At 48.7% G+C, this 12,711-nt stretch overlaps 1 protein-coding gene and 1 long non-coding RNA gene across 10 annotated transcripts in view; one reads left to right on the top strand and one right to left on the bottom strand.

Annotated features, from left to right (window-relative positions):
- LOC126037102 (uncharacterized) overlaps positions 1-12,711 on the bottom strand; it is a 191,037-nt gene that overhangs the window by 82,473 nt on the left and 95,853 nt on the right. For 3 of the 8 annotated variants that reach the window (XR_007505500.1, XR_007505499.1, XM_049797317.1), the window contains exons 5-7: positions 5,934-6,046; positions 5,493-5,604; positions 5,051-5,163 (exon numbers count right to left, since the gene is read on the bottom strand). Coding sequence is in view for 5 of the 8 variants with exons in the window: in XM_049797317.1 (XP_049653274.1) it covers positions 5,051-5,163; positions 5,493-5,604; positions 5,934-6,046 (338 nt within the window). In the remaining 3 variants the exon portion in view is untranslated. Of the gene's footprint in view, positions 1-4,403; positions 4,723-5,050; positions 5,164-5,492; positions 5,605-5,933; positions 6,047-12,711 lie in introns of those variants that run through there. The other 5 variants (XR_007505498.1, XM_049797318.1, XM_049797319.1 and 2 more) reach the window with 2 other exon arrangements.
- The window catches only part of LOC126037103 (uncharacterized), a 108,916-nt gene that overhangs the window by 49,787 nt on the left and 46,418 nt on the right, over positions 1-12,711 (top strand). The gene's annotated exons all lie outside the window — the stretch shown is intronic.

Here is a 12,711-nt window from a genome sequence, read left to right as displayed (position 1 = left end):
CAGTGCTTCAAGGGACCGTTTATCTTATCCTAAATAAACATTTATATATTTGGTCAGAAAGACCGCCCATTAGATTCACTGATTTTATTCACTACGTCTCCTTTAAAATAAAACAGGACCTCATGCCAGTCGTGCAGGCAGAGATGATTGCAACTGCGTTACAGATACACTGTTGAGGTCAGACAAATCACAGTCCACCTCTGCTCCATCCAGGTTGGCTCAAGACCGGGAATTCACATCTCCCTCACCTCCAAAACGGCTCCCGTAACCCCCAGAAGAAGGGAAACGGCAGAGTCGCCTGGTAAAGCTCTTCCTATGAGCAATGACACCAGTCGCTGGACCAGAGACAGAGAGCCAGTCCCCACCCACAGCCCACAGCTCCTGAAGGTCACCTAAGGAGATCTGCAGATTCCAACTTTACCTCTTCTCAAGCCCAAACGCCGAGGGATTTATGCCAGAGAGAGGAGCTCCAACGGGATCTTCTGGCTGCGCTGGGTCCGTTGACCCAACTGGGAGGGACCATTCAAAAACTGCCACAGGGACCCCAACATTCTGAAGCATGTGGGGGGGGCTGGGCTATGCAAATGACGGAACCCCCAACAGCTGCTTCCACCCCACTGCCACCCACCTCACAGCACCGACTGCTACAACACACCAAACCTTCGTGGGGTGATGCCCCTCCACGCTCAACTCCAGGACGCAAGCTTTGAGGGTGGCATGGGCTTGAGATGGCATCCTTGCTCCTGGAGGGCGAGATGGGCATGTTCACCCCCCTCCGAAAGAGGGAAAAATAACATCAGAAACTCTCAACCGGACACAACAATAGCTTGAACTCATTGAAACCCGACACAGAAGATGTCTCCATGAACTTCTCCTCCTACTTTTTAACAACCAAAACACATTACTATGCTTCAGTGGTACGCTTCAGACAACCATGATTAATTGCAAGAAATCACACGAGATCATCTGAACGCCACTGTGAAGGCTGTTTAATGTTTAAGCAAGCTGGGAAGAGATTTTGTCAGCCAGGAGTCCATCAGTTAGCACTTGCATCTTCAAGGGAACCAATTTTTGTAATACAAAACGGGTATTTTTATTCCTAAACCCATTTACTCTCAGCAGGGGAAGGTAATTCACTGTATACCAGCACTCAGCTGTTCACACACACTTCCCCAATTTTAAAAAAAACAAACAACCCAACAAGTTGCACTAAGCAGTATTTCAGATGGAAGGCAAATGTAGGTAATCCTTCCTGAAATAGAGGCAGCTCAAAGCAATTGTCCTCCTGTCCCACAGGGAGCATCCCAATAGAAGACTGAACGCTTTAGGACTGAAGGCCACTTTTTAGAGTACACAGCTTCGTTTATAAGGCCCAAGTACACATTTTTCTGTCCCAAAGCCTTGTTTTGACTGTCCAAATACTCCTTTTCGCGTCCCAACCCTTCTTTTTTGTGAACAAATCCTCATTTTGATGGTCCAAAGCTTTATTTATAAACTCCAGAGCCCCATTTCAGGCTCCGCAACCTTGTTTCTAAACTCAAATTTTGAGGCTCCGAACCTCAGTTTTAGGGCCCAATGCCTCATTTTCGGGGTCCAAAGAATCGTTTCCACAATCCACCCCTTCATTTTTAGGGTCCTGAAGCCTCATTGCAGGGGCCCAAATACCCATTTGTAAGGCCCAAGCCTTCCTTTTACAGCACAAACCCCACCGTTAGAGCCCCAAGCCTCATTCTTTACCTTCCAAAACCTCCTCTTCAGGGAAGAGAGCCTCCTTTCCAGGGACCACAGGCTCATTTTTAGGATCCAGTCTGCAACTAGGGAGAGCCCAAGGCCTCATTTTGAGGGTCCAAATATTCAATTGGAGGGCCCAAAGCCTCATTTTAGAGGCCAAGCTCCTCATCTGGGGTGCAAGGCATCTCTTGTTTAACGCACAACCCCTCATTTGGAGCTTCCAAAGACCCATTTCTAGGGCGCAAAGCCCTCGTTTTTGGTACTGAAGCATCCCTTGAAGGCACAAAACCTAATGCAGGGTTCAAAGCCTCAGTTTCATTTCCAAAGCCCCACTCTTAGGGCCCAAACCCTCCACTGGAGGGTCCAAAGGCCTCTTTTAACAGCTGAGGGCCTCCCCTGGAGTGACCCAAGCCCTCTCTTTGGGACCAAAGCCTCATGTCTTAGGGCCCTATCGACACCAATAGGTTCCCCTCCTTTGCAGAGCCCAAAGGGTCACATGTAGCATCTCCCCCACCATTTTTAGTGCCCAAAGCCTCATCTGGAGGGCCAAACTCCTCATTGTTCTGGTCCAAACCATTTGGCCTTTTATGACCCATAGCTGTTCTTTAGGGCCCGCAGTTTCACTTGGAGGGTTTAAACCCTCAGCTTTAAGGCACAAAGCCACGCTTTTAGGCTCCAAAGTTACACTTACAGGGCAGAAAGCCTCGTTTTCCCTTCCCAAAGTCTTAGTTTTGGCTTCCAGAGCCCCATTTCAGGCTCCAAACCCCCATTTTGAGGGTCCACGGGCTCCCTTGCAGTTGGCAAAGTCTCCTTTTTAGAGCCCAAGGCCACTTTTTTAGTTGCCGAACTCCCATTTTCAGTCTCCAAAGCCTCATTTTTAGGATCCAGCCAGTCGTTTTCAGGGTCCAAGCCACATCCTGAGTTTCCAAACCCTCATTTTTATGCTCCAAACCCTTCTCTTAGGGCCCAAAGCCTCATTTTGAAGGCCAGTCCCTTGTTGCGACACAGACAGGACTGTCGGGGGATGCAACGGGTCTACAAAATGCCTGACAGTTCGAGAACAGCGCGACCTTGAGCAGCTTGTAGTGTATCCTTGAAAGTCTGGGAAGATCCGAGAAGAGCGGTACAAAAACAAGATAGCGATAAGAAGAACCGTTACTAACTAAACCAATCATCTACTAACACATACTCTGAAGTAGGGGATAAAAAGGTGTGTTAGAACAATAAAGGAGCCATTTTGCATGATCTGTTACTTGTCGTGTCCGTCTCTACCGCGACACAGGACTACCAACGGGCCTGGGTAGGAACCCCAAGGCCCATCAGGAGGTCGTGAGGGGACGAGAGAATAAACACACAGAACAAGGCGCAGCCTTCAACAGCGCCCACCTATGGGACTCACAGAAGGCATGAGTACAGCTTTACAGAGCTGGACCAGCCCCTCCAATAGCCCAGCCACAAAGCTTTCTAAACAAGGCAGAAACATTGACTCCTTTTCTCGTCCCTACTTAAGATTCCCTGTAGAACTGGGTCTTGGCCTGACCGAGGCTGTAGGAGGGAGGAAGACGAGGGAAAACTTTGCAGGGAAAACACCCAGACACAGTATGGCCTGGCATCAATAAATGTAGGCACAAGCAAGCCCTTGGGAGCAAACTCTTTATTCTCTGCCTGGGGGAGCTGCCTGGGGGCTCTGTGGCCCTGGAGCCGCACACCTCCTCAGGACATCCTCCACAAGGCTCCCAGCTACCGCCCTCTTCAACGACTCGGGCTGCACGGGCTCCTCCGGGAGAAGCTTTAAACGCACTGGTCTGTGCCGTGCTCCTGCCTGGGTAGGGCGCTTGGGACCCACTGGAGGCATGGGCTCTCTTGGAAACTGGGGGCCCATGGAGGGAAGGGTGTCTGCGGTGCTCCCTGGCCGGAGTATACGCAGAGTTTCCAGTGCAGGCACTGAAGACCTTGCTGTGGCTCCTTGCTGTGCTGAGCCCAACTGAGTTTTTAAGAGTAGAAAAAATCACTGCACCGGCCAGAAAGTGCCTGGAAACTTCATCCCTCTTCATTGCCCATTTCCCATGCGAGCTCCACAACCTGGGAGCAACGCAGCCAATAGAACCTTCGAGAAGCAGACTCACAGCCTGCTGCAGCTGGCCCTGCTCAAGCAGCCGAGGTGGGCTGGATGATCTCTAGAGGTCTCTTTCAGCATCCATTCTGTGCTGCTGTGACTCTGTCTCTATCATGGTTTAACCCCAGCCAGCAACTAAGCACCACCCAGCCGCTCACTCACTCCCCCCCCACCCAGTGGGATGGGGGAGAAAATCCGGAAAAAGAAGTAAAACTCGTGGGTTGAGATAAGCACGGTTTAATAGAACAGAAAGTAAGAAACTAATAATGATAATACTAATAAAATGACAACAGCAATAACAAAAGGATCGGAATGTACAAATGATGCGCAGTGCAATCGCTCACCACCCACCATTCACACCCAGCTAGTCCCCGAGCAGCGATTCCCCCCCCCACTCCCCAGTTCCTATACTAGATGGGATGTCGCATGGTATGGAATACCCTGTTGCCCAGTTTGGGTCAGGTGCCCTGGCTGTGTCCTGTGCCAAGTTCTTGTGCCCCTCCAGCTTTCTCGCTGGCTGGGCATGAGAAGCTGAAAAATCCTTGACTTTATCTAAACACTCCTCGGCAACAACTGCAAACATCAGTGTTATCAAGGTTCTTTGCATACTGAACTCAAAACATAGCACTGTACCAGCTACTAGGAAGACAGTTAACTCTATCCAAGCTGAAACCAGGACACTTTTAACCACTTAACCTTCCGTGACAAATACCCCAAGAGCTCAAGAAGAAAGAGCAGAAAGACAGGAGACAGGTGAAAGCCTAGAGCGCCAGCTAGACGGAATGAAAGACCCTCTTCCTTCTCTAAAGCTTCAGCAAGGCTTCCTTCACCTGCTTGTCTTGGAGTCTTGGGTCGATCCCGGAGAAGAGAGCTTCCTGCAAAAGAGAAGAATCATCTAGGGTAGCCTCATTGGTCAAGTCTGGGGCTGCTACCTGGGATCTCCGGTCCTTATAAGAAAAGGCCAAAAGACGCTAGGAGACGTCTGGAAGGAATCACAGGGGATCCCGGAGGGCACAGCTTCCTCCAAAAAAGAAAAAAACCTCAACGGTAGCTTCCTAGGAGGAGTCTGGGGCTTCAACCTGACCCCTTAGTAGGTAAAGCAGAGGACAGAAGACTGTGGGAGATGCCTGGGAGGAGTCTCAGGTGCCTGTCGGAGTTGAGAGATTTCTCTACAGGAGAACAAAAATGTCTCGAGCTACTTACTTGGAGGAGTCTGGGGCAGGTAGATGGGATCTCCGGTCCCGAACGCAGAGGTCAAAACATTATGGGATGATGCCTGGGAGGAGTCTTGGGTCGATCCCGGAGAAGAGAGCTTCCTGCAAAAGAAAAGAATCATCTAGGGTAGCCTCATTAGTCAAGTCTGGGGCTGCTACCTGGGATCTCCGGTCCTTATAAGAAAAGGCCAAAAGACGCTAGGAGACGTCTGGAAGGAATCACAGGGGATCCCAGAGGGCAGAGGCTCCTCGAAAACAAGAAAAAACGTCAACGGTAGCTTCCTTGGAGGAGTCTGGGGCTTCTACCTGACCCCTTAGGTAGGTAAAGCAGAGGACAGAAGACTGTGGGAGATGCCTGGGAGGAGTCTCAGGTGCCTGTCGGAGTTGAGAGATTTCTCTACAGGAGAACAAAAATGTCTTGAGCTACTTACTTGGAGGAGTCTGGGGCAGGTAGATGGGATCTCCGGTCCCGAACGCAGAGGTCAAAACGTTCTGGGATGACCCCTGGGAGGAGTCTTGGTCGATCCTGGAGAAGAGAGCTTCCTGCAAAAGAGAAGAATCATCTAGGGTAGCCTCGTTAGTCAAGTCTGGGGCTGCTACCTGGGATCTCCGGTCCTTATAAGAAAAGGCCAAAAGACGCTAGGAGACGTCTGGATGGAATCACAGGGGATCCCGGACGGCAGAGGTTCCTCCAAAAAAGAAAAAAACCTCAACGGTAGCTTCCTTGGAGGAGTCTGGGGCTTCTACCTGACCCCTTAGGTAGTTAAAGCAGAGGATAGAAGACTGTGGGAGATGCCTGGGAGGAGTCTCAGATGCCTGTCGGAGTTGAGAGATTTCTCTACAGGAGAAGAAAAATGTCTTGAGCTACTTACTTGGAGGAGTCTGGAGCAGGTAGCTGGGATCTCCGGTCCCGAACGCAGAGGTCAAAACATTCTGGGATGACGCCTGGGAGGAGTCTTGGGTCGATCCCGGAGAAGAGAGCTTCCTGCAAAAGAGAAGAATCATCTAGGGTAGCATCATTAGACAAGTCTGGGGCTGCTACCTGGGATCTCCGGTCCTTATAAGAAAAGGCCAAAAGATGCTAGGAGACGTCTGCAAGGAATCACAGGGAATCCCGGAGGACAGAGGTTCCCGTGTCCCCAGCGCTGCGATAAACAAAGTGCCTGCTTCTTAACTTCACGTTGGCGTTAAGGAGTTTTATTCTGGATTTCGGTAACGGTTTTGGCGACCCAAATGGGACCTTGCGAGTGAGACTGGACGAGATGGCGTGTCGATCGAGCTCCGGCCGGCACCGAGGTATTCTCGGGGAGAACCGTCACCCTCGACACGCAAAGCTCCTCGCAGCGCTCCCTGGAAAAAAGCTAAGGCGCTGCTTCTTTGGAATTTGTTTGGAAAGCCTGCCCGTGAGGCGCGGCGAAAGCTTCCCAGGGTTGGGGCTTGGAGGGTAGCCGTCTGCAGTGGAAGCCTAGGCGTCTGCCCGTAAGTCATAAGCGAAAGCTATTGCTGGGTTGGACTTTGTGTATTATTTGGGACAGCTGTCGTTTGCATTTGTTTGGTATTTGGTATTTGAATGTATATAAGTATAATGGCATTAGCAAAATTGTTTAAGAATAAGAGTGCAGGAAATAGAACTGCTGATGAAAAGTTACCAGAAACATCACCGCTGGGATGTTTATTGGCACGTTGGGGTGAACTGCAGGAAAAATGGTAAACAAACAGAACTTTGAGTTACAATACTATATTGCAATTACTGTTGTTTTGTAGGAGAGAGAGTAAATGGAATAAAGTGCCATATGTAGATTTGTTCTTTTTAAGTGAACGTATCGGACGGGGACCGGAGGGGAGTCTCCCAGCAGAACCTCTGGTTACAGCTAAACTGGGAGAACAGAAAATTGAATTTGAGTTGACACTAGAGTCACCTTTTCAGTTTTAAATACCTCAGAGGGAGAGTTAAGTTTTGAAGAAATTGGTGGTGTTGGTGCAACAAGCGAACGAGAAACTAGACCCTTCTTTAAATCTTTAACAATGAAATTAGGAAAGCAATGGGTCACTCGGCAGTTTTTGTATGTGCCAAATTCTCCTAAACTCCTGTTAAGGAGAGGTCTATTTGAGAACTTAGAGGCAGAAATTAAATTTAAAAATGGATAGCTTAAAATTTTAATTCCAGAAACTAAACGTATCGAAGCAGCGGCTTTGTTGTTAACAGGATGTTTACCAAAAGCAGAAGATTATACCGGTCCAAGTGTAATGCTGTCATTCCAGTCGTCTGGACTGGGAAGTTCCCGGTAAATCCAAAAAGCAGAACCTGTGAGAGTTGATTTAAAGCCAGGATCGAATCCGGTAAGAATGAAACAATACCCCCTAAAACCGGAAAGTCGGAAAGAGTTAGTAATGGTAATACAAAAATTTTTAAGATACAAATTGTTAATAGAATGTGAATCCAGATATAACACCCCGATCTTGCCTTTTAAAAGGCTGATGAAAAAGATGATAGATTAGTTCAAGACCTCCTCAGAGCAATAAATCAAATAGTACAAGGTATTCATCCGGTCGTAGCAAATCCTTATACTTTGTTAACAACCCTAACGGAGAAATGAGAATGGTTCACAGTGTTGGACCGAAAAGATGCCTTTTTCTATATTCCCTTGGATCCCAATAGTCAAGAGGTTTTTGCTTTGGAATGGGAAAATCCTGAGACTGGGAGAAAAACACGATATACGTGGACAGTCTTCCCTCAAGGCTTTAAGAATAGTCTTACCATTTTTGGAAATCAATTGGCACGAGAATTAGAGATTTGGAAGAAAGAAAATAATCAAGAAATCTTGCTGAAATATATGGACGATCTGTTAATGGTAGCTGAGACGGAAGAACAATGCACAAAGTTAACTCTTAACTTTTTGAACTTTTTGGGAATCAGTAGATATCGAGTGTCAAAAGAAAAAAACCCAAATAACCCAGAAAGAAGAAACTTAAATTTGAGTTTTAAAATCCTAAAAGGACAGAGACAATTGGGAACTGAGAGAAAAGAGGCAATGTGTCGTCTCCCCGAACCTAAGACTAAAAAAATGAATGACAAGCATTTCCGGGAATGGTCGAGTGGTGTCACCTGTAGATTATAAATTGTGGCTTGCTGGCCTGACCTTTATAGGAGCAGCTCAAAACCTCAAACGACGGATTGGACCGATGCCGAGAAAGCTACCTTCCAAGAATTGAAACAGGCTGTAATAGGGGTGCCAGCCCTAGCGTCTGCCAGATCTCACAAGAGACACTTGAACTTTCTGCTCGTGAAAGAAGAGGTAGAACTCTGGGTATCCTGGCCCAATATTTAGGGCCAAGTGGGCGAGCTGTGGCCTACTTCTCGAAGCGATTGGATAACGTGAGTCTGGGATGCTCTGGTCGTCCGAGAGCCGTCGCTGCAACTGTGCTACTGATCCAGGAAGCTCGTAAGTTCGCCTGAGGAGAAAGGATTACTGTACGTTTCCCATATGATAACTGTTGTGCTAAAACGGAAAGGGGGGCACTGGTTATCCCCTAGCAGAATGCTGAAATACCAAGTGGTGTTGTTGCTGGAACAAGATGATGTTTACCTAAAAACTACTACCGCCGTTAACCCTGTTGCGTTTTCAACAACTGACCGAGTTAAAGGAGAACTGGAACGTGACTGCTTGCAGGCAATCGAAAGAGTTTACTCCAGCTGACTGGATCTCTGAGATGTGCCACTAGAAGAAACAGATTGGGAACTATATGCCGACGGAAGCGGTTCCATCTGTGAAGGAAAACGTTTTATCGAGATAGACAATAACTACTGAGGAGGTACTTGCGTTGCCAACTTTGCCTTCGATGATCTCTGCCCAAAAGGCTGAATTGATAGCTCTTACTCGAGCTCTGGAACTAAGTCAAGGAAAGCGAGTCAACACTTGGACAGACTCAAAGTATGCTTTTGGAGTGGTACGTGCGCATGGAGCGATACGGGGAGAAAGAGGACTGTTATCTGCACCAGGAACCGCCGTTCAGCACGCAGAACAAATACTGAAATTGTTAGAAAGCATTCAAAAACCAACAGCAGTCACGATGATGCACTGTAAAGCACATCCGTTAGGTAAGACCGGTCCTAACGCAGGTAACCGACTGGCTGATAAAGCTGCTGAAGAGGCTGCAGAAAAAGGCATCCTAGCACTAGTTCCAGAGAAAGGTATAAAATTGCCTAAAGAAACTCCAAATTATAATGAAAAAGATGAAGAATTAATTATTAGATTGCAGGCTAACAAAATGAAACAGGATAGGCTGTAACACCGACAGGTCGAATAATAGTCCCACCCACAATAATAAGAGAAAATGCCCCATTGAACATCACAGAGTATACTGGGAAACAGAAAGCGAAATATGACAAAGATTGTTTAAACAATTATAAGTGGATGTGAAATGTATATGTAAAATTATCCCCGAACCAGTAATAAGATCATCTTTGGGATTATTAAATAAGGAAATTTTTTAGAAGAATATTAGCAAATTGATTTTATAGAATTGCCTTGAAAATAAGGATATGTCCTAGTTTTAGTTGATATCTTTACTGGGTGGCCCAAGGCTTTCCCTTGTCGCACCAACAAAGCAAGGGAAGTAGTCAAAGTCTTGCTCAAAGAGATAATACCAAAATATGGGGTGCCTGTAAGAATGTCATCTGACAATGGCCCTCATTTTATAGCAAAGATTATGAGACAAGTTGAGCCAAGTATTATCTATGGATTGAGACTATCACACCCCACATAGACCACAAGCAAGTGTGTGGGCAGAGAGAGAGAGAGAGAGAATGAACTATATCCTTAAGCAACTGTCGAGTAAAATTTGTCAGGAAACCTCACTCCTCACATGGGTTAAAGCGTTACCCGTGGCTCTATTAAGAATCGGAGTATAGCCAGAAGAGAAAGAAAAGCCAAGTCTTTAGGAAATGTTGTATGAAAGACCATATCAAGAGTCCTGTGTTCTGAGTATCTTGAGTGCCTTTGGAGATATGTTTTTAAAAGGTGTTATGATTTCTTTAAGCAATTCTTTTCAAGAACTTTGTCAGTATGTCTCCACAGCTGGACCCTTAGAACTGGACGTAGCAGCGCATCCCTTCCGACCAGGAGACTGAATATATATAAAATCACCGAGAAGTGGAAAGGACCGTATCGAGTCATTTTAACAACACTTGTAGCAGTAAAGGTCTGGGAGAAGAACCTTGGCTTCATTATTCGAGAATAAAGCAAGCACCCAACAAGAAACTGGAAGTCTAAAGAAACTGTCCCTTTAAAACGGAAAATCTATAAGTAAGTTTCACGTTATCTATTTGGGAAAACAGTTGTGTAAAGTTTATAATGTTGGGGTTGCTATTAGGAATATTGTCGAGGGCAATAATCTTTTTGTGTGTTTAGAGGGTGTATGTGGTTTTTTTGAGGGGTTCTAAACATGAGATAAACAAAATGGAACAATTATTGTTTGAACTATTCATCTTGATATTAACCGGTTTTGTAATTTGAATTAAAAAAAATAATCTAGTTTTGTAACTGATTCAAAGTTTTGTAAAGACACAGAATTTAACCTCGGTAACAGCCTGCCTTTCCGATTCCAAAGTCAGATGAAAATCTAGTTCCGTGGAGAATACTGACATTGAATTTAACCAAAACTTGAGAAAAGAGGTAGAACAACGAGAATCATTTTAGCAGATTAAATTGGATGGATTTAAAAGGCAATTATTTTTTTTAAATTTGAAAGAAGGAATTATAGCGTTGTGAATTATAACGTTACCAAACCATCCACCTCACGGACAAAAGAATTAATTTACTCGCCCTTCGGGAGAAACTTGTACAAGCATCCCTCGGGGCTGTCAGCTGCCAAAACCGTAGAGACAAGTGCAAAAAGGAACTTGGGATCATGTTTAAAATATAAAACGATGTTTAGAACTTACTGGAGTTCCAGGATCCTTGTTAGAGCCACCCAGAGTTGGGACCATCTGTGGAAATTTAGACCGGTTTAGACAACCAGAGAAACATCACACATCCTAAACAGAGCTGTATGAAAGTTTGTACTTGCAGCTAGCTCCTCTGACCCCAAACTCCCAAGACCTTCTCTAGTAGCTAAAGCTCCAAGATGGGGGTGTATTTGTAGAAAGGATAATAATACTTCACATGATCTTTGGTCCCCTCTTAATAACGGGAAAAATTTAGCTTGGAGTTGACAGCATTAAAGGACAGGTGAAAAGTTCAGGCTTAACTGCTTGGGTGACTAGTGATGCTATATGACCCACTCACCTCTTCATGAAGGAGAAAAGCAAATCGTGGTCTTGAGACTTAATAACTCTATCCTCTCTCTGGAAGAAATCTCCCTTGTGGCCTCGCTCGCGGGTGGACCTGGGGAAATTGAAAAGATGATACCTGGCAATCGCCAAGTCTTAGAACTAAAATAAGATGGGTATTAAAATCTGTATTTTGACCCCAGTTAACACCTCTTCCACATCAGATGACTCTTGACATCTGTCACTCAGTCAAGGCAGTGCCTGCTGCTTCACTTCACCTTGGTGGTGAGGGGTTTGGTTGCGGGTTTCGGTACCACAGCTGCGGGCCGGGGCTGGAGGAGCCGCAGGTGCGGGCAGTGAGAGGCTGATGGCGACGCCCCCTCCCTGGCAAGGGGAGGGGCTGCCGGGGGAGGGGCCGCCGGGAGCCCAGGCAGGAGCGGAGCTGAGCAGTGACCGGGCTGCGGCTGCCCCGAGGGAGAAGGTGAGCGGGGCCGGGCGCCCCTCGGAGCGCGAACGTCGGAGGCGGGGGTGCCCCGGGGGCGGTGGGGGTGCCCCGGGGGAGGTGGGGGTGCCGAGGCCGAGGGGGAGCCCTGGGGGCTCACAGGGCGGCTGAGAGAACGTGCGCGCGGGGGTGGGGGGCGGGGCGCTGACAGGGCGGCTGAGAGAACGGGCGCGCGGGGGTGGGGGGGGCGCTGACAGGGCGGCTGAGAGAACGGGCGCGCGGGGGTGGGGGGGGCGCTGACAGGGCGGCTGAGAGAACGGGCGCGCGGGGGGTGGGGGCTCACCGGGCCCCGTGGCGGGGCTGCGTAGTCGGCCGGCGGGTCCCGGGGAAAGCCCCGAGGAGGACGGCGGGGTCCGTGTTGCACGCACGGAGCGGCAGCGGGGCCGCGCCGTGCCGGAGCTACCCGGAGCGGCGCTGGGGGCTCGGCGGGAACTGCCGCTGCGCCGGCGTGGGGAGGTGGGGGGGAACGGAAGCGGCGTCCCCTCGGCGTCAGGCAGCAGGGCAGGCTGCCTCCCGGGGCATGCCGGGAGCTGTAGTTTTCGCGGACTCGGCGGCCGGGCAGCAGCGTGGCTCTCGGGCGCGGCGTAGTCCTCGCGGCCCCCGGAGTCCGACCAGGTCAGACTCGGGAGCGTTGCCGGTTTCGCGTGGTTTTCCGCGGGCTTCCCGCTGCGCCCGCTCCCCGACCAGCCGTGCGGACGCGCCTCCCGGGCGCATGCGCCGTGCTTCGCGTTGGGGCAGCCCGGCGTTCGCTCGCCGGCGCAGGCGCCGTCCCCGTCCCCGGAGGTTTGTGATCTTGGGAAGCCCATGTCCTGGATAGCTGGGGTTGTGCCTTGCAAGCTTGTGGGTTGTGGCTTGCAAGCTTGTGACTCCCACCAAG

This window comes from Accipiter gentilis, unplaced genomic scaffold (assembly GCF_929443795.1).
Source record: "Accipiter gentilis unplaced genomic scaffold, bAccGen1.1, whole genome shotgun sequence".
In the NCBI taxonomy this organism is placed as follows: Eukaryota; Metazoa; Chordata; class Aves; order Accipitriformes; family Accipitridae; genus Astur; species Astur gentilis.
Note: the sequence above shows the minus strand (reverse complement) of the source record. Positions and strands in the feature narration are given on the sequence as shown.